Source organism: Gossypium hirsutum, chromosome D11 (assembly GCF_007990345.1).
Source record: "Gossypium hirsutum isolate 1008001.06 chromosome D11, Gossypium_hirsutum_v2.1, whole genome shotgun sequence".
Classification (NCBI taxonomy): domain Eukaryota; kingdom Viridiplantae; phylum Streptophyta; class Magnoliopsida; order Malvales; family Malvaceae; genus Gossypium; species Gossypium hirsutum.
This window is the reverse complement of record NC_053447.1, coordinates 58,767,332-58,789,376: the sequence shown is the minus strand read 5'-3', so window position 1 is coordinate 58,789,376 and position 22,045 is coordinate 58,767,332. Positions and strand designations below refer to the sequence as shown.

Sequence of the window (22,045 nt, the reverse complement as noted above, 5' to 3'; positions counted from 1 at the left end):
AGAGGGGTGTTGGGCCTCGGGAGGTTTGAGAATTTGGATTGGATATCTATACTGAAGATTGTCTCAAAAAGGAGGCTTCTTTCTTCTCTCAAAAGATTATCTCTTGACCATTTGAAAAAAATTACTGTCATTTTGGTTTGATCAGCAAGGCAAAGCTCTCAAAAACATGGCTTTGAACTTAAACGGCAGCGCCTGACATCCTTCTAGTTTCGTCTTTTTCCAAGAATTGATTAACCATTAAAAGTGGGCACTATAAAAGTTTGTCTTTTAACTTTCTCTCAAATTATTCTCGCTCCTTGTGGTTCTTTTTCCTTCACAAGACAATTTTTATATCAGCAATCTCATTAACCTCTTAAACCATGGCGGCTGCTGAATCAGCTACTGCAATTCAAAGAAACCAAGTGAGTATTCCAATAAAGTCTCTGTACCCTTTGTTTGGTTTCTGAAACAACTTGAGAAATTTAGTGGGAAAAACAAGGAATCTGGCAACTGATTATCTTTCGGATTTTTTTTTCTGGTTGATTGAAAAAGATTCGTTTGTTACTATGTTGTATATAAAATTTTCATCACATATTTCTTGGTGTAATTGCAAGAAAGATTCTTAAAACCTTTAACTTGATTGGGAATTTTTTTGTTTATTAGGTTGATCTCTTGGACTTTATTGATTGGTCTGGAGTTGAATGCCTTAACCAAAGCTCTGGTCACTCCCTGTCCAATGCTCTCAAGCAGGTGACTCTCTTCAAGCTATTCTTGTTTCTCTGTTCTTCATTTTTACTCCCTTAATACTAGCTAATTGTCAATTGTCATTGAATTATTTAGGCAGACATTTGTACTTTTTTTATGTTGGAAAAATCATGGTTTAGTTTATTACTTTAGGGTTGACTTCATTGTCCAATGCATTTATCTTGTCTTAAGTTGCTTTTGTGGGAATTGCATATTATGAAATAATTAAAAGTTTTATGGTCATGGATTATTTAGGGTTATAGAGAAGATGAAGGTTTTAATCTAGAGAGTGATGCAGATGAACAACTCTTCATATATATATCCCTTTCACTCAAGTCGTCAAACTACATTCCATTGACGTCAAGGGATCCGAAGAGGAAGGTGAAGTTTTGTATATGATTATCTTCCCATAAATCTTTATTAATTATGTTTATATGTATCTTTTAATTTGTACATTTATGCATCTGAATATCTGATCACGAAATCAAACTCATTGAATACCGGTTCCGAATCCCACCCTTACTAATTTTACCTTTGATGTTGTTGATTGTTGTAGTATTTTACCATGAAGATTGTCTTCTGCAGGTCCAAAGACGGTGAAACTTTTTAGGAACAGGGAACATATGGGGTTTAGGTAATTTGAATTATAACATTCTCGGGATTGGCTTAACATTTCACTGATGATATTTCATTGTACTTGAATGTAGTAATGTCAATGACTTCCCTCCAAGTGACACTGCTGTTTTATCTCCAGACAATCTTTAGGTAGCTCTTCTTTGTCAGTCTTTCATTGTCGGAAAACTGCTATTTTGTAAGGATATTTTAAGAAATCATTCTCTCTTCTTTTGCAGGGAAAATCAGTAGCCTTAAAGTGTGTCAAGTTTCAGAATGTTCGTAGGTACGTTTATAGTTTGCCCACTAATGTACCGGGTTTAGTCTTGATCATCACGTTAACCATACTAATGTTAATGGTACTTTATTATGTTTACCAGCTTGACAATATTTATTGAAGACAACCACTCGGGTTCTGAAATCACAAAAGTTCAGAAGACTGCTTTATATGGATCAACGTAAGTTCTTAATAATTCCTTGTTCTCTGCATCATTTTATGCCATTTTCTATACTGCCAGACTCCATTGACAAATTTTAGTATTTACATATTGTTCAAAGGATGAACTCATGCTTTAGTCACATGTCAACTCGATTTGAACATACAGTGATGGTTATTAGTGAGGGATAATAGTGATTATTTTATATTGAATTATCTTTCTCACACCTGAGCTTTCAAAATTCTGAAACTACATGAACCCAGAGCTTGTTTGCATTGCCTATAACTAGCAAAGCAACTGACGTAGCATAAGATATGGCATATCCTGTTTTTCCTTCTTATTAGCAACTAGCGAGTTTCTAGATCACTACCAAGCAACGATATCAACCCCTCCATAGGGATTTGTTGGCTATTATGTTAGTGAATTGCGTATATACAAGTTTGACTATCACCTGTTCCATAATTCCAATTCCTGCATGTTCCCTGATATTTTTACTTCTGGTTAATGTCGTCATAAATTTTATCACCCTTGCACAAACTAATGATCGTCTTAGCGTATACATATGGCATATGCAACTCAAGATATATCTGATAATTGCATTTCCTCTTGTTGTTGCAGTAACGAGATGCGACATCCATTATATATGCAGATATATATATATATTAACTGTTAAATCTGGTGATATTTTGTTTGTAATGCAGGGTGGAAACGACAGACATGAAGGGGTTGAAGAAGATTGAGGAACATTGACCTTGAAAGGAGCTAAGAGAAAATCAAGAACATGAATGAACCCTTATGGCTTGGGACACTTACTTTGTTTTCTTCTTCTTTTAGTTTTGATTACTGAATTACTTTGACGAAAAAAAATATAGAACATCTGAATTCTGGAAAAAATGGTACATTTGTGAGGGCATAAACTGTTGCACCCAATTGTTGTTTCAGTCGTTTTGGAATTGTACATGTTTGAACGTGGAATTCAACTCTCCTTTGATTAATAACTAGACTAGACCAGACTGTTCTCTTCCGAAGATTCTTTCATCTGTCTTGGAAAATATTTGTTCATATTCTTGTGAAAGAAATATGGATGGCAAGTAGAGGGAGCTACTCCAGTTTGAGTTTGGTTACAAATCAAGTTTGATTCTATCATTGTGGAGGGAAGTTCAAACTTCTAGTTATTGAATGAACTGAACTGAAAGATATCCGACTCAATGATTACCATCATGACCAACTATGATGCTTGCTCCTCCGACCTGCTTCCCTTCCTCATTTAAAAATTGTGAATGACTAGGTATGCATGCCATCATATTAGTCCATAAGCTTGTGCAGAGATGTGCTCCACTCGATCATTCAGCTTCTAAGCTAAAGTACATTCTAACTCATCTTTTTGAAATGCATCCAAAATCATCCCCAATTCGCTTCAATCAATTTTGAGTGTTTCTATGGTGTATGTTAGCTACAGTGTTTTAGTCCTAATTTTATTTTCCTGAGAGGCCATATTTCTTCTGCCTCCTTGACAATGTCTTTTTTTCCATGATGTAATGGTGACATCCTCGTCAATATGTCTTAATACATTGACATCCCCTATTGATATAGATTTCTTGTCATCCTCTAATGTATTATTCCTTATTGAGCCATTTACCTTCGACTTTCATTCTTTTCCCTTTTCTAATTTTTCTTTCTTTTTTTTTCTAATAAAATCTTTAAGACTTGTAAATTAATCTTCATTATTATTATCCAACTTTTTTCTTCGATCTCACCTACAACCGCGTTGTGATATTATCAACTAAAAGGGTCTCATCTTAATTCATTGAATCAAGGTCCTCCACTTTAGACTCCAAATTGCTTTTGTTACTAATTCTTGGAAATATTGTTCTTTGCATGAGTAGCTTTGGGAATGACATCCTTTGGGTTGTTTCATTGTTGAGATGTTTAAAGAGCATATATGAATACTATTAAGAAGTTCAATTCTTTAACATTTCTTTGAAATACAAATGTTTCCTTCTTATTTCTTCATTGAACAAACAATGCATTTGTATTTAAAACCCTTCTTACTAAAATATTTTAAGCGAGTATAACTTGCATGTAATTGTCATTTTACCCATTTATCTATATAATTTGCCTTCTATTTTTCCATACTCAAGTAACCTCTCTTAATCCTACTACCACCATTTTAACACATTCATACCTACTATCTTTTTATAATTGTTTTCCTTTTAACTTTTCTTTTCAATATCTATAAATAGAGGTTTAAAAGTCTCATTTGAACTTTTGTATCATTTGACAAACTTGGGTACTCTAAAAAAAATTCTTTACAATTTTCTTTCTACAATCATGGTAATCACTGTAGCTATCTTTCTCAGTCTCTTATTGCTTCCATCACCATTGCCTGCCTTTATACTTTTTTTTAGAGTCTGCTTCAACCTTCCTCTCCTAACAACATTTCGTTCTACTAATTTTTAACGTTTCCTTACTTGATAAAAAAATCCTTTACAAAATTGACTTGAAAACTTCTTATAATGACAAAACTTTCAAAAAAAACTTATCCTCCCCCCCCCCCAACCAAATTAATGAAATAGGCATGAGTAACAAGTTCTTTCCACCAATTATCTCCTAAGTTATCATTTAGTATTGGAATTTCACTCCATATTACCTCGATGCGTTAAGGATGTTACTTGGTTGTTGCGACCTTTTATTCGGTACTTGTGATCCATGGATTACAGAGGAAATCCCCAGTATGGTTGTACCCTTCCCATTTCATATATGTACATCAATACCATGTTTACATGCATCCCTACCCTTTAATAAACTTTTCCAAATCCAAGAATTCGATGCCCTGTGGATAACATCCAACAGGTGAATTGTTGATAGTATTTTGCAAGCCAGGGATGAATCCAAATGGAGCAAGCAGGATAAAAGGGTTTTATTTCAATTCTAAACCTCCTTAGAAACTATCAATTCAATTTAACCCTTTTTACCATAAATATTTAGGTTTGGTCCCCCAACAATTTAATTTTTTATCCTCCCCCCCCCCACACTAAAACTTTCTGGGTTCGCCCCTATTGCCAGCATTGTGCCTTGTAATAACTGCCATGGTTTTGTGATTAGTCTTAATGCATGTTTACTGAGTAATACATTATTCACTAACCTAGCATGTGAAAATCACGGTCTGCTCTCTTTAATTGGTTTACAGAGTTGATCCCACCTACACATATGAAATTTCTTTTGTTGTTCATCATGCCTCCACCAAGAATTCCGAGTAATTTGATCAATCTTATATGTAATATACCAAGGAGCTTTAACACAAGAAAAAATATATAAGAGAATAAAATTCAACGCAGACCTTAAAAGAGTATGCATTTCTCCACGAGTGAGGCATTTAGATTTCCACATAGCTAACTTCTGGCGCAATTTTGTCAATAACAGGATGAAAAAAAAAACTATTCTAAATTGCAAACCTACGTACTTACCCAATTGTGCTGCTCTTTTCACCCCTAGTATTTCAGTAAACCATCTGTTGTATGCCTCCCTAGAAGGATTAAAGAAAATGCTTGATTTTCCTTAATTTATCAAGAGACCAAAAGAGTCGACAGTATATGATTTATTCTCTGACGAGATTGAGTTGTGGCACCGAAGAAGATGTAGCAAATAGGAGCTAAAAGATTACCAATTTTACTTCTTTGAATCACATTCAATCTCAACCTGTATTAGCATCAAAGAGAGAAGATTTTGATAGAGAATAAATAAAATGCGACAATAAGTCTCTCTGTTATCGGATTTTCGTTTATTAACATCTTATATTATACAATATTAATACATTGATGTATGAATTAGTGCCAATTGTGGCTGAATCCCAGAACATCCAACACTTCCATTATAAACTCCCAACTAACCTTATCACCAGCTTTAAACATATCAATTTTAAGCGCTTCTGAAATACCTTTTCCTTTGCCCTTCCTCTTAATACCAGTAAGAATTTTACTTCCCACAATAATACATTGTCTCCGAACAAAAGCATTATGAGTAGTTGTAATCAGATCCGACATTACCCCTTTCAACCTATTTACTAGAACTTTAAAACATTGTTGTAAGTAGCTTTTCAAAGCTCATAGTATTGACTTTCATCAACGCTATTAACTTTAAAAAGCTGCTTCTTTAATTTCATCTGCACTAAATGGAGACGTTAATAGATCTTTTCGACCTTGGACGAGTGTCGAAATCTTCATATTCAATTGCCTTAAATATTCCATCACCGAATCTCCACCCTCCCACTAGTTTATCATCCCTCCGTTGAAAATGTTCTGCCTCAATCCATGCTCCTGATTCGTTTTGCAATCTCACTATTTCTGTTCTCAGCTCTACTCCGCAAATTCATGAATCCAAAAAGTTCTCAATATATATAATTTATTATTTTTAATGATACCCAATTTTAAAACTCATGGCCTAACCGTTGAATTCACTCAAATAAATACCTTAGGAAACCAAAAGAAACTTAATCCAATTTTCTGTTAAAAAATTGCAAATACATATTTTACTCTCTTTTTTTAATTAATATCAATGAAAATAAAAGTTCGAATTCAAACGTAATAAATAAATTTCAAATTAAAAAAAATAGATAACTCATATATACGAGTCTAATAAAGTGAACATTGGAGTTTAATTTTTATTCAAATTGAAATCAAACTTTAAAAAGAATAACTTGAACCAAGTTTTTAGTTGAGCTTTTAATTCTCACAACTCAAAACTGAGCTCCTCCTGCTTATACCCTAATTGGAGGCGATTTCGATAGATAAACGATGACCCTAACTTACGTTGATTTTCTTTTAAATATTTTATGCAACAATGACATTGAATGTATGTATGTGTATATATACATAAATCATCTGCTAGTTCAGTGTTTCTTTTCCTTTTTTGGCTCCAGTACATAACTTGGGGAAAATATTTAGCACATCAATAAATTACTCCACTGAAGCCAGATTCTTAACCAACACAATGCGGCTTGGAGGCAGGAAAGCCACGAATACAAGTTGGAACTGTTTGTCTTCAATTAAGTAATGAGAATTGTAAATTTTGCTTAGCATAGAGGTCAATACTACCTACTTGCAGCCGTGACGTTGATTTAACATCTCTTACCGCCAAGAACCGAAATCTGTCATCCATGATATCGTTAAAAAGGTTTCAAGATCGAGCAACTTAAAACTTGCATATATACTACCTACGAAGCAAAAAAATAGCTCACCTGAACATATTTGATAAGAAACCTGCAGATTTGACATTATACGTTTTGCGTTGAAAACGTTTATCAAACATCTCGGACCTTCGTTCATCCAAAACATGCCAGCTCGATCCTCCATCATTACTTCCCTCAACCACCCTGTTAAATAAAGATTAAAATGTTAGTAAGATCAAAGGCCAACATGATCTGCAGAAATATTTTTACCCATTAAAGGTTAAACAACACTTCAGAGAATCAGAACTTTGAAACTAAGAAAGATATTTCACTAAACATGGATAACTCTTTAAATTTCCATTCCAGGCAGAAGCTTTTCAGCTTCAAAAGTAATCTCATTTTCCGAAGAAAGTACAAGTTATGTTCATCGCTTTAGGAAAGAGACATTTATTGCAGCTGATTACACTGAATATAATGATTTTAAGTGTAGTAATAATAAATGCTTCCTAAAAGAATCATCTAAACTAGTGAGCTAACATAGGCATAAAGTAGGACCATCATAAATGGCACGTGGTATTTAAAAGCAAAGAGCACGCTTAGAGACATAAGCAGATCATACCAATCCATTGGATCTCGTTCAGGTGCATCATTGGCAGACATTAACTCATATGCAACAAGTTCCTGCATATTCGCTGATAGTTTGTACATAATCCAACAACCTACAAGATGGGATTCAACTACTAAGAGGATGTTTCAATGAAAAACATTTTATAAATTAAAATCTACGGTGAGCCAAGTCTTCTACTTAGTATGGTTGAAGGATTGATAGTCTTGTACTTAGCGCTAAGCGTTCAAACACCGGGTCATAAATTAAATTTCTGCAGTAATTTTTCTCCCTTGGGTTTTGATATCAATGAGTAATACCCAGACAAAAGCTACTATGCTCCTTGTTCATAGTACCTTTAGCACCATTATGTTCCTCCCATTTAGACATGCGAGTTCCATCAAATGCTGCTGTGGCCTGAAAATATTCAGTGTGGAATTTTAAGATTAATTTCTGTAGCACTTGCAGACACTTCATATTCAAATGTAAGATATGGAACATAAGGCTATTATTACTTACAATCCCAAAAGGAAGCTCCTCACCGCTCGCAAGGACTGCTCCAGAACATATTCTATTCAATCTTAGAAGAGGAAAGGATAGTGAGCCTTTACTAAAGTTGTCACATTTGCTAAGATCACTGATCAGTTCATCCAAAGCATGCAAGGCAACAGGCAACGCCAAGGCAGTTTGAACAGGATTACCAGCTAAGCATACACTGAGAATGCCATTGCTATCCAGTTCACTCTTCAGTGTAAGAGCATTAAGCAACTCTTTAAAAGAGGGCAGCAACTGATGCACCAAAGATGTTCCAACAATAGAGTTGGGCTTTAAAGAAGCTCTCCTTTTTTTATACGATAATTTCTTGAGATCTACAACAGTTGCTCTAAGAATCTTGAGAACTTCAACACCTTTTGATGCAGTTAAGGAATCCTCAACAAACTTATGAAGGATAGAAGAAAATGCATTGTATATTTTCGTAACATGCTCATCACAGCATATGCGAACTGTACAAGAAGATGAACTCAGAGAGTCAGTCCCAAATTCTGATCTTGCAATGCGCCATTGTTTATCCCCACTTTGCCTCCCAGGTAAGGAGATTGGAGCATCATCAGTAGAACGTAAATCTCTCTCTAGAGCTTCCCTTTCAATGTTGTCATGTTCTTCAAGAATCGAAAGAACTTGAGATGTACAGTTCCTTCTGCATTCTTTGGTAATTGAAGTGAGAACAGACACCACAGAGGACTCTGTGGTAATGGTTCGTCGGGACAAAACCTGAAAAAATGGTAATGAACAACAAGGTGAGTTCGGGAGAGTATCATGTTCTTCATAACAATGCATAAATAAGCATTCTAAGAATAAGAAGCGAAGCATTAGAAGCAATTGAGTGTTAAATTTTTTATTGTAATTACCTCATTCCACTTCCGTGTATAACGTTTAGTGACGTCATAAACTCCATCTTTTGCAATAGCAATTACATAATTTAATTTCTTTCCCCACCTGTATAAAGAAAGTATTTACTAAAAACACAGTCTAGTATCAAAACCAAAATAAAAGTAATTGTTCAAAAAAAAAGGATAATAAAACACTTAAAAGAGTACCCTTTTTCATATAATAGTGGTCTGTCATATATTGCTTCACAAGGATCAAGATGCATCCACCTGTAAAAATTGTATGTAAGACTGATTGATAGAATGACCATATAGTTTAGTCTATTCATTACAGGGTTAGCATCTTCCCAGTAGAAGATATAAAGCATCAAATTTGAGTGTTTTTACCTTCCTAGAGCTTCTGAATAGCACTCTGTCCAAACATGGTCTGTAAAATCCAGGACCTGGAAATTAACAGTTTTACAAATAAGCATCATCATCTCAAGTAAGCAATTTATCAGGAATCCAGTGGAATCTCATCTTTAAACAGTTTGAGCTAATAAAGATGCATACAACCATGCATGAATTTGCTGTTCATAAAGCATACAATTCTAGATACACGCCAACAGAAATGTTGACTTTATATATTGCAGAACCAATAGCTTCAACTACCACAATTGTCAGCACAGGAACCACTCGTAAGTCATAATTTATAAAGCTAAAAATGGGTTTCATTTACATAAACAAACAAGACATCCCAAGCTTGAACATGTTCTTTGTTTGAACTTAATTCAGACGGAACCAAAATCATCCAGGTCAAGCATTCTCCTAATTTCAAATTAATGGTTCTTCACTGGATTTCAAAATCTTTTTATTCCACTTTAACTGATTCCTTTTGTTTAGAAGACTAGATATTACACATATCCTATCATCCCAAGCTTCAGATAAAAACAATTAACAAATCCAGGTCCATATATGCTGAATATGGGTCAAAATAGATGGCCCGCACACCAGTTAGAAGAAATTTTCTTTCTTATTCTGAATTAGCTTAACCTCTCTTTGTAACAAGAGAAGATTTGTGTTTTAGACAGTTGAATTTTGGGACTGAATTGGTATATAAATGACTAACCAGACGAGATTTATAACCAAAAGCACGACAATACAATGTGAAGCAATTAGCCCACTCTCCACAACGCCCCTTCCTTGTTTCTACAAGCTGCAAAAAGAAAAGGATAAAATTCATGAAACAAGGAGTACTTGAACCCCTCTCCAGAGAAAAAAAGAGGATAATGATAGAACAAACTAATACAGATTCATACCTTCAGTGGATCATTGTAGCGTGGGAACCGAGTAACTCTTGAACAAGAATTGCAACTGCAGTTTTTAACCAAAGAATTAACTTTGCTTTCTAACAGACAATTATCAGAAACCAAGTTATGACTGTGAATATAGCAATGGAAACAACAGTGCCTCAACCAAACTTATCAACCTCAATTTCATCCGTATGACAAATCACAACCTTCATTTAACAGAAAACTCACAAAATAAATGATAGGAACTTGAGCTGGTAAAATAACTCAAAGAAGCACAATTTGGCAAAATAACTTAAAACATTTGTGCAGGATGCGTTATAAACAAGCTGACAAAGCAAAAATCAAATCTTTCAGAAATTATATTTTATAGTAATTAGTAATAGACAGTGGAGAAAATGAAATGGAGAGATTGGATGGTAAGTGGTAACTATTCTTTGTGCTACAAAACAGAAAAGTAAAAAAAAAAAGAATGTAACAAATCCTAGGTATAAATTACTAATATTTGAAATTATAAGTAAAAGGGCCCTGGCCATATATGTATCAGGCTTCAAGGAAGGACCAAATGGAAATATGGATTAAACTAAACAAGAGATTACAAATTGACCGTTATGAATTAAATAAAATAAAAAATGGTAAGAAAAATGTTTTCTGTGCACTGACCGATAAAGTTCAACTCTAGTTGCCCCATATTGAATTTCTGAAGGGAGTGCATTGCCCATCCCTTGAGCCGTGGTTTCATTGCCACATCCATCACAAGGAGGTGCATTAACCCAGCTGCAAGACCAGAACTTAAGATCAGCAATGTCTATGCAATAGAGAACACAATTTCGACCAATTTAGAGTTACAAGCTTCATTCTGCCACCTTTGCATGAAAGCCAAATGAGAACTTTATAAAGTCTGAGCAAAATGATAAATATAAAGTAGAAAAAAGAACCTGAAAGATCTTTTGAACCAAAAAAGCAGCTGGAGCAGGAAAGCATGATCTTCTTCAACTTTTGATGGTTTAAAGTTCCCCTCCTAAAGCATATTTAGAAAAATCACTCATTATCATGAGTCATTGCAAAATAAAGTCTAAAAATAGGATGGTTCTTAATCTCATATATAGAAAAATGCAATGTCAATTTTAACAGAAACAAAGCCCTTATTCTTTGATCCTTGCCTGTAAGTGGTCATAATATATTAGCTTTGATAGACAGCAATGATTATGCACAATATAGAGCTCTCAATTATTTCCAGATTGGAAAAAGATATAGGACCATTGATACTAATATTTTGTAGCACTTCCTAAAATCTTCTAAATTGCTCAAGTCCAGAGAGCCCTCACCTTGGCCAAAGAAACCAATGCTTTCTCCTCAAGATTATCTAAAGGAACTGTCTTCCGAGCTACTTCCTGGCGCACAGGATCCTCATACTATATCAATAGACAAAGTAAACAGTAAGGAAAGATACCCATCTTCTGATTCCCATAGTATTCATTAAAATCAGTTATCCTCTTTTCCTTGCAGCTAAAGTATAACATTAAGAAATTCAATATCTTTCTTCTCCTGTTATCCAAGAAGTTCAAAAAGATAAAAGCTCATAATCACTATAGCATCGACAGATACTACAGTTTCCTCCATTCCTAACAACTTTCCCCCAAAGAAAGTCAATGAACTAATTATCCAGCAGTAAAAGCAATACATTTTTTCTACATTTTCTCATAAACCAAATTAACTAATAAACATATCAATAAACCAAACTTGCACGCATAGAAAGAAGAAATAAATGATATTACCAAGAGAACTTTGCTAATATAGGGCCGAACTTTTTCTTCAAATTGCGCATCATTGTCACCTGCTACATATTGTTGAAGCAAAAGTGCTTCTTCCTCTGCCTAAAATTGACCAAAATAAAAACAAACTAAAGAGTTTCAGGGGGAAAAAAATACTAACATTTTAAGCTAGTTCATAGCTAAAAGCAAACTCATTTAATTGACTCAATATCTAGAAGTAAACCTGCAACATTCGCGCTAATTCCTCATCGGACATAACGCTGGTCCCAGCATCAAAGTTCCCGGCGCCAGCAGTGCTACTCGTCGTTTCTTCTTGTTTCTCCGGTTTTCTCGCCTCATCAGAAGTGATCGATATCAATTGAAGCTTCTCCGAAAGGGCGGCCAGATCGGAATCATCTGATACGATTCGGTCATTATCTTCCCCGACGATCTGCACCATCCAAAATCAATCATAAAGAAAGGGCCTAATTAGAGAGATAGAGAGTGTGAGAGAGAAGCATTCGACCTTCTGCTCATCGGGAGGAATTGAAGTGAGAGAGAAGAGCTGAAATTGAAATACCTGAAATTATCAAAGTAGAGAAAAAAGTTTGTAGAGAGAGAAAATAAATAATAGGAAATGACAAAATAATTTCATTTGTAGAGAGAGAGAGACTTCAAAACCGTCGTCGGTGTCGTAATCGACTGTAAACGTCGAGTCGTCGTGGCGAACCAGGAACGTGCGAACTACCATTTTCTTTCTTTTCTTGTTTTCTTATTATAATTTGTAAGTTTCACAATTCTCTTTTTGTATGTTTATCTTACTTGTTTCATCCCTATTCCTTAATTAAAAGGTAAATTACCAAAACAGTCAGTTTTGTTTACCTAAGTTATATTTTAGTTGCTTATATTTAAAATATTACATTTTAGTCACTTAAGTTAACGTATTATAACATTTTAGTCACTTATAACGGTAAACTGGGTTGACATGTTAAATAATCATTTCAAACAAAAATTTTAAGTTAAATTATACAATTAGTCCCATATTTTTTCATTTTCAGTAATTTAATTTTTTTCTTTTATGTTCTTTTAACTTTTCTTTTCTTTTTCTTTTTCTTCCCTTTCTCTTTTGCTTCTATTATATTTTCCTCCCTTCTCCATCTCTTTTAACGAAACTTTAATACGACTCTAATATAATCCAATATACTTTAAATAAATATTAAAAATATTTATTCTCTCATTGAAATTGTGGTTCTGAAACCATAATTTTTTACACTACTGAAAACAGGCAGTTACACTTATGGTAGTCCACCCTCAATAAAGTTTCCCAAACCCACTCCCTTAACCTCCTAATCAACCCCCATGACCACCTTATCTATCTTACCTACAACATTCTCACCCTCTTGAAATTATGTTGTTTCACGAATTCTTCAAACGAGCTCTACATTCTCAATGACTAAAATGACCATCATACGAAACTTATCTTCAACTTTACCTGAACCAGTTTGGTTCCATGCTCCTTTTCTCTCTTCAGTTCATCCATGCTCGGCTTCCAATCAAGCTTGCTTAGGAATATCCAAGAAGGTCGTCAAAAAATAAAAGAAAATGAAAGGAATAATCTACACGATTCTATAAATGTTTGAAAATGGAAAAAAAATATTTTGAATATAAAGAATTCAATTTATGTTTAGATTTGATTAAGGATATGGTTTTTTATATTAATTAGTTAGATCCAATTTTGATTTCAAAATTAGGTTATATTCAAATCGAGATTTGATTAAGAATATGAGAAGAGAGAAAAATAAATGGAAGAATAAAAGGAAAAATAAATGGAAGAATAAAAGGAAAATAAAGAAATAAAAAGATTAAATATTAAATTGTTCAAAAAAAAGTATAAGGACTAGTTTTAACAAATGAAAAACATAGAAAAACTATGTTAAAAGAAATGGAGAATGGAGGAAAATAGAGGGAGAAGGAGAAGAGAATGAAAAAAGAAGAAGAAAAGTTTAAAAAAACATAAAAGAAGATAAATTAAATTGCTCAAAACGAAAAAAATATGGAGACCAATTGTATAATTTAACCTAAAATTTTCATTTGAAATGATGATTTAACGTGTCACTCAGCTTACTATTACACCGTTAATGACAATTAATGCTCGGTGATTAAAATGTTACAATAGGATAACGTAAGTGACTAAAACGTAACATTTCAAACATAAGTGACTAAAAAGCAACCTAAGACAAACAAAAGTGACTATTTTGGTAGTTTACCCTAAAATGAATTAATTGTTTCTCAAATACCTTAAAAAAAGTAAACTACCATTAGTCACTAAATTATGGATAAGCTTTCGTTTTGGTCATTTAACTAAAAAAAATTACAATTTGATAATTGAACTATTTAAAAGTTTTTTTTTAAGCCATTGGACCATTAAAGTTGATCTTGTATTACTTTTTCTATTTGTAATGTCTGAATTAATCAAAAGCTCTCTTTCTCATTCTTTTTATATTTCAATTTTTTTTCATGAAACAACTTTGGACATCATGAATTTGCGAACCAAAATTCAAATAATTTTTTATCTTCGACAATGTCTGTCAAATCAACTTGTATCTAAGCTACGTTCTTTTACTCGTTGATAAGTACTAATCCACTGCACTGATCGTCAAATCATCGCTTAGAGCTCGTTGATAGAACTTTAAATAAACTTAACAGCCCAGTGACTTAAATGAAAACTTTCAAATAGTTTAGTGATTAAATTGTAACTTTTTCTAGTTAAACAAACAAAATGGAAAGCTAGAAATAGTTTAGTGACTAATGGTGCAGTTTACCCAAAAATGAATATTCTTTGCTTTTCTTCCAATTTTCTGCCTTTCCACGTGTAGGCAACTCGTACTTTCCCGCACAAATACGTTTTATTTAAAATATTTTAAAAGTAAAAGAGAATAAAAAAATTAAAAAGAAATAAATAATAGAAAAGAAGAAGCTTAGATGCGCAGTTTCTAATCGATAAATCGGTGAGAGCGATGGACCCAACCATCACAAGAGTGCGGTTCTCTTCATTGCTCCAACAGCATGCTCCAGCCGGGAGTCGAACGCGGGTCTGTAACGTGACAGGGTACTATTCTACCACTAGACCACTGGTGCTTCGATGGCAGGATTTGCTACCCATTTTTATATTAAACGGGTTAGACAATTGTAATAGATTTAGAGCAATGGAAACATTTCAAATAATATATTAACTTTGTGTCAAATTTTATGGAAAAAAGTTATTTTTATTTCTCAAAGTAAAAGCAGGTGGTAGAAGCCTCTGCTACAATACTGCTGTTAGTAGCAGAAACAAAGAATAAATTTTTGTTTTGGTTATTTAACTAAAAAACATTATAATTTAATAATTGAGTTATCAAAAGTTTTCATTTAAGTCATTGGACCGTTAAAGTTGATGTTATATAGCTTTTTCTATTTGCAAGGTCCGAATCAATCGAAAACCCTCTTTCTCCTTCTCTTCATATTTCAGTTTTTTTTCATAAAACAACTTTAAACATCATGAATTGGTGAGCCAAAATTCAAATAGCTTATTTTATCTTCGACATTGTCCGTCAAATTAACTTGGATCTAAACTATGTTCTTCAAGTCATTAATGAGTACTAATCGACCACACCAATCGTCAAATCATCGCTTAGAGCTCATTGATAGAACTTAAAAAAAAAACTTAACAGCCCAATGACTTAAATAAAAACATTTGAATAGTCCAGTGACTTAAATGAAAACTTTCAAATAGTTTAGTAATCAAATTGCAACTTTTTTTAGTTAAGTGACCAAAATGGAAAGTTACAAATAGTTTAGTGACTACTGTTGCTGTTTACCCAAAAATAATATTATTTGCTTTTCTTTCAATTTTCTTCGGGCTAATTTGACAATGCTTTTGAAAAGTACTTTTGAGAAGTGCTTTTGAAACGTTTGGTTTAAAATTTGAGTGTTTAGCATTATTGTCAAAAAGTACTTTTGAGAAATAAAATTTCCATTTTAGACATGTTATTATCAAGTAATAAATATGTATTTAAATAATATTTAAATTAGTTAATATTATTATATTGTAGTAAAAATATAAAAAAATTATTATAATTTGTTGTTAATATTTTAATATATGAAATATAAATTTAAATATTTTTAAGCAATAAATATTAATTATTTATAAAATTTAATTAGAATATATAAATTATATTTTAAATATTTAAATATAACTATTAAATATTTGTAACTAGTATTTTAAAAAATATTTTTTAACACATTTGTAATTAAGCACCAAGAATAAAAAAAAATACTATATTATTAGAAGAGTGAAAAAGTAATTAAATACTAAAAATATTTGTGGGAGAGGAAAATCACTTTAAAAAAGTTAAAAATTTCAGCCAAAAATAATTTATTTAGCACAACTTTTTTTCTAAAAATATTTTAGAACTAAAAATACTTTTTTAAGCAATGCAGAATAGGCCCTCCGTCTTGCCACGGGTAGGGCAAGGCCCATCCAACTCGTACTTTTCCCACAAATACGTTTTATTTAAAATACTAGAAAAGTAAAAGAGAATAAAAAAATTAAAAAGAAATAAATAATAGAAAAGAAAAAGCTTAGTTGAGCAGTTTCTCATCGTTAAATCGGTGAGAGCGATGGACCCTACCATCACAAGAGCGCGGTTCTCTTCATTGCTCCAACAGCATGCACCAGCCGGGAATCGAACCCGGGTCTGTACCGTGGCAGGGTACTATTCTACCACTAGACCACTGGTGCTTCGCTGGCTACACGTTTTAAAAATTTATATATATTTTTCACTTAAAGGCGTTAGACAATTGTAATAGATTTAGACCAACGGGAACATTTCAAATGATATATTAACTTTGTGTCAAATTTTCAGGAAAAAAGTTTTAAGATTTTTATTTCTCAAAGTAAAGCAGGTGGTAGAAACCTCTGCTGCAATACTGCTGTTAGTAGCAGAAACAAACAGTATTCAGGTGATAAACAACAACCTGTTTCATTTTCAAACTTGTAGCTATAAATTTCAGACAGCAAAACAACACAACCCTGCTTATTTGTTTTATTTTGGTAATGCAGGCTTCTTCTCTCACCGAACTCCTCATTTATGCAACCAAAACCCTACTAATTGATACAAACTTCTAGGTTTTCAGTTGTTGCAGGGTCCATTCACCCCACCCCAAACCTCATATTGTGCTCCTATAAGACGTGAACTAAAGTAAATACTTATGGAATCATATCAAATATGTTATTGCAATCCACCGGTCTTCTTAACTGCACTTCGATACTCGATGGATGAGCAGTTCCCAATGCGGATACTATATCGAAGATAAAAACCAAGTATTGTGGCCAATCATTGCACACCCACCTGCCATCTCATCTTAAATAATAATGTCACCTAACTTTTACTTAATGGGAGTGATAGTTTTTATTTATTATTAAGGCAATTATGTGAGCAATGGTTCGGGTAGTGTCACAATTAGTGGTCACTACAATTAGAGACTATGACAAACAACATAATTTGATATTTTTGGAGTTGGTAATTTTTTGAAATAAAATTTTGGATGATAAATCTTGTTAATATTGCAGAAGTATGGTAGCCTATCTACAAAAAACGACCCATTTAAATTAACATATCTTGAAAATTAAGTCAAGTTAAGCAACATATCTTTAAGCTTAATATTATTTGACACATTCGTTTCAAGATTGTATGTATAAAAAGAATCTAATTAGTAACTGGACATCTTTTATATATATATATATTATATTGGAAGATCTAAGACCGCAACTAGCTAATGTGAATACTTAGCATATATATATTATTGATACGTGATTGATTTCATTTTTTAAACTCTTACTTTTATAAAAAAATATATAATAAATTATCTCAATAATTTTCTCATTTTAATTACCTAATATGTTATTAATAATTTTAATTTAAGTTATCTCAATAATTAACCATTAAAACTCATCACATAAAAATTGATGATTTTGAAATAATTTCACGTCTCATAATTTATTTTATTTTTTATCACATAGAAGCTAATCATTTTAAAAATAAATTTGAGTCTTTTTAAAAATAAATTAGAATATTTAAAAATAAATAAATATGCAACTAAAAAAACAAACATGAATTCAAATAAAGAAATAGAATATATTTACCTTATAAAAGAACATGCGGTTACATGTGGATAAAAAAACAAAGGCACAATTTTTATTAAATTTAATATTTAGTTTAAAGTTGAAATTTCATAGAAAATTTAATTTGAATAATATATTTTTATTTAACCTTAAAAATATATTTTAAAGTATAAAATTCAAAAACAAAACATAATATGATATTTATCATAAAGATTAATAATATTTTATTAAAATAAAAGTTAAACAATATTTATCTTAATATTAAATTCAAAATTTATTATAATAGTTTTATTTTTCAAATTACATTCCTAATAATTAAAACATAAATTATATTCATAATATTATAAATATATCATCTTTCAAAAACTCAAATATATATTTTTAATTTGTTTATATTTTTTAAATATTGTTTGATTAATAATTTTTTTAATATTTTATTATTTAAATAATAACAATTTTATAAAACACATAAATATTCCATACATTGCACACAGGATTAAAAAAAACTAGTTATATATAAAACAAAGTTTTTACAAATGGAAATTAAACTTTGTTTACTTAGCTCATTGTTTAACGGATAGTTGAAAAAAAAATTAAAGGAAATAAGACAATAAAACTGTTTTAATCAACAAATTCTTACATGAGGGGTACCTATTTTATCTTCTAATAGTAGTTTCTTAACATGAAAATTAGAGAAATCAATAATCCTAAATTCAACTTCCTCACTAGTATAAGTTTTAACTAGTCACTCCGCCATCATATTCCCTTCTCTTGGAACATATTGTAATTTTACCATTTCAATATGTCTTGTTACTTTGTTAATCTTCCTATAATACGAGTAGTGGATGGATAATTCGCGTTGCTCTCCTTTTTCATTTCAATAGCCATCAAACAATCACTTTCTATGAATACCTTGGTGTAGTTTCTAATCTGAGCTATTTCTAACCCATGCAAGATAGCTCATAGTTCTGAATTAACCACATTTTCTCGACCAATAAACCTTCTAAACCCTGCCACCCAGCTGCTGTAAAGATCTCGTATCACTCCTGTAGTTGTCGATCTATTTCCATCACTATTAGAAGCTCCATCTGTGTTTATTTTAACCCAACCCGAATTAGGCAGACACCATTTGATCCGCACAGCCAGACTTGCTCTCAATCTATCCTTGTTTGTAGCAGCATCCAGATCCTACCGAAAAAAGACTTTGACCTGCGAATTATCTCCTCAAGAGTGCTGCTACATTGCTGGAAAATAACATATTCCTATTATTCCACAGTAACCAACACAAAACAGCAAAGCTTATGCTAGAGTCAACAATCCCATCCCGAAATTCAATCTCGCATTTAAAATTAGATTTAATCCAACCTAACAAGTCCAAGGTAAGAAATACGATAGATAATTTTAAGAAATCACCTGACTCCACACAGCAACCGCACCATGGCAATCCCTTAAGGCATGGAGTATGGTCTCTTGTGTCGCCTCACACAGTGCACATCCGGCATCATTTTTAAATTCCTCCTAGCTCTTTCTTCGTTCGTTTGACATTTCCGATGCATTACCAATCACATGAAATGTTTAAGTCTCGGTGGTAAATCATTCTCCCAAACTACTCTCCAGTCTTCATTAACAGTGACGCCACTCACAGTGCACATCCGGCATCATTTTTTAAATTCCTCCTAGCTCTTTCTTCGTTCGTTTGACATTTCCGATGCATTACCAATCACATGAAATGTTTAATTCTCGGTGGTAAATCATTCTCCCAAACTACTCTCCAGTCTTCATTAACAGTGACGCCATCCATAGGAACTAAACTATTATACGCCGTCTTAACTGAGAATTTGCCAGTTCCATTCGATTTCCACAGGCAGCCATCAACACCCAACTCGACATGTGGTGGTGGGCACCTTGCAATGTACTCCAAAACTTCACTGGTAAAATAGCTTTGCAAAACAGTCCAGTTCCAGCAACCATCTGAATCGACCAAATCAGCTACCTTAAGATGAGCGGGAAGAACTGATCCATCTAGCACATGATTGCTAAGTGGCCCTACCTCAGGAATCCAACAATCATACAAGAAATTAGCCGTCTGCCCATCACCAATACTCCAATAAGTGTTATTCATAAAACGTTCCCAAATTCTAGATAGAGAACGCCAAACATATGAGGAATTGGATTTATATATTGATTGAGGAAAAATACCATCAACCTTATACTTACTGCGCAAGATTCTGACCCAAAGTGAATCCAAGTCGGTGACTAATTGATAAGCAAGTTTCATGAGAAAGGATATGTTCTGGGGAACTAATCTTCCCAACCCAAGTCCCCCAACCTTCATCGGTTGGCAACAAGTATCCCATTTACAAGATGCATCTTTCTTTCACTCCTCGTTGATCCCCAAACAAAATTCCTTACAATCAGCTCAATCTTCTCGCACACTCCAACAAGAACCATTACCGGTTACATAAACTACCCAGGAATGGCCAGCAAAATCGATTTAGGCAGCATGACTCTACCTGCCAATGAAAGTAACTTGGCATCAAACTCATTCATCCTAATTAAAATTTTTGGTGAATGTCCACCTGCTAATTAAAACTTTTTCTCCATAAGAATGCTGAATTAATGAATGAAAATCTTCGAAACTTTTGTTCTTACTAGGGTCACAAAACGAATTCTGGGAAATCTAAGATCTTTTTCTCGGCTAATATGGAGGAATCAACTAGAAGTTCTCTTACTTTTAAACCCATGGAGATGATCCAGTTAAAAAAAATTCTTGAATCATGTTTCAATTACAAATAGCATTGTGAACAGAATTACCAAATTTCAATAGGAAAGCCAATCACACGCGTAATTATGTTCCATTGTAAACATAATTCCCCTTTTATAGGGTACATTAATTTACAATAAAAAAAATCAAATTTGTTGTTAATTTATGAAAGCATTAAATTGCAGACTTTAAAAATAAAACAACCAAATAAAAGAAGAGAAAAGAAAAGAAAAGAAAGAAATAATTACAAATATATTCTGTTTTTATTCTATAAATGGGGTAACGTTTAAAATGGGATCTTTATTTAGTAAGATATTCTGAAATTAAATACCAGAAAAATAAACTTCACTAAACCTTTGATCTTCTCACATCGGATATATGAGAAAAATGTAGTAAAATTAGGAAAATGTGTGGTAACCTTTTAATTAGATAACAAGTAAGAGTAAAAAGAAAAGTATTAAATACGGCGAATATTTAAATGTTTTTTCATTTAAAAATAATTTCTTTTTTAAATTTTAATTATTTTAAAAAATTATGATTAAATCTTTCCCTACTTATATATATATATATATATATTATTTTTTAAAATTTATCCATACATTTCATTTCATTTCATTTATATAAAAATAAGTGTTATTTAAGCATATAACGCGGTTTGACTTTTAAAAATTTTTAATTCAAATTTACTTTAATATTTTTAATATATTTGATTAAGTTGAATTATTATTACTGATAATTATTTCATGCTATCATTTTTTGTTTGTATATGACTGTATAATCATTATTATATTCACTACACCAGAACAGGTTTTTAGCGGCGTTTTTTAGGCCTTTAGCGGCGCTTTTTAATACCACTAAAGGCATTTGCGGCGCTTGAAGAAGCGCCACAAAAAATGCCACTAACGACAACGTCGCTAACTTTTGCGGCGCTTACAGAAAAAACGCCGCTAAAGATCATGTTCTTTAGCGGCGCTAAGGAAATAAACGCCGCTAAAGATCATGTTCTTTAGCGGCGCTTAGGAAAAAACGCCGCTAAAGATCCTATTCTTTAGCGGCGCTTAGAAATAGAACGCCGCTAAAAGTAATGTTCTGTAGCGGCGCTTGGTCAAAAACGCCGCTAAAAGTAGTGTTCTTTAGCGGCGCT

At 32.6% G+C, this 22,045-nt stretch overlaps 1 protein-coding gene, 3 non-coding genes and 1 pseudogene across 4 annotated transcripts; 1 reads left to right on the top strand and 4 right to left on the bottom strand.

Moving 5' to 3' along the window:
- Positions 1-37: 37 nt before the first annotated feature.
- Positions 38-2,796, top strand: LOC107926831 (PITH domain-containing protein At3g04780-like; annotated as a pseudogene).
- A 3,611-nt stretch (positions 2,797-6,407) lies between these two features.
- Positions 6,408-12,793, bottom strand: LOC107926836 (peptide-N(4)-(N-acetyl-beta-glucosaminyl)asparagine amidase). Its single transcript, XM_016857777.2, has 17 exons — positions 12,648-12,793; positions 12,501-12,554; positions 12,219-12,425; positions 11,999-12,097; positions 11,549-11,635; positions 11,159-11,241; positions 10,884-10,997; positions 10,230-10,284; positions 10,040-10,126; positions 9,319-9,374; positions 9,142-9,201; positions 8,953-9,040; positions 8,063-8,815; positions 7,900-7,960; positions 7,559-7,658; positions 7,009-7,143; positions 6,408-6,918 (listed from the first exon to the last, which is right to left on the bottom strand). The coding sequence occupies exons 1-17, from the start codon at positions 12,723-12,725 to the stop codon at positions 6,813-6,815; spliced, it is 2,223 nt and encodes a 740-aa protein (XP_016713266.1). The 5' UTR covers positions 12,726-12,793; the 3' UTR covers positions 6,408-6,812.
- Positions 12,794-14,948: 2,155 nt separating this feature from the next.
- Positions 14,949-15,033, bottom strand: LOC121224022 (small nucleolar RNA snoR114). Its single transcript, XR_005921485.1, has one exon. It is a non-coding gene; the product is annotated as a small nucleolar RNA snoR114 (small nucleolar RNA).
- A 1,557-nt stretch (positions 15,034-16,590) lies between these two features.
- LOC121224020 (small nucleolar RNA snoR114) lies at positions 16,591-16,675 on the bottom strand. The gene has a single exon (XR_005921483.1). It is a non-coding gene; the product is annotated as a small nucleolar RNA snoR114 (small nucleolar RNA).
- An 8-nt stretch (positions 16,676-16,683) lies between these two features.
- TRNAG-GCC (transfer RNA glycine (anticodon GCC)) lies at positions 16,684-16,754 on the bottom strand. The gene has a single exon. It is a non-coding gene; the product is annotated as a tRNA-Gly (tRNA).
- Positions 16,755-22,045: the final 5,291 nt, after the last annotated feature.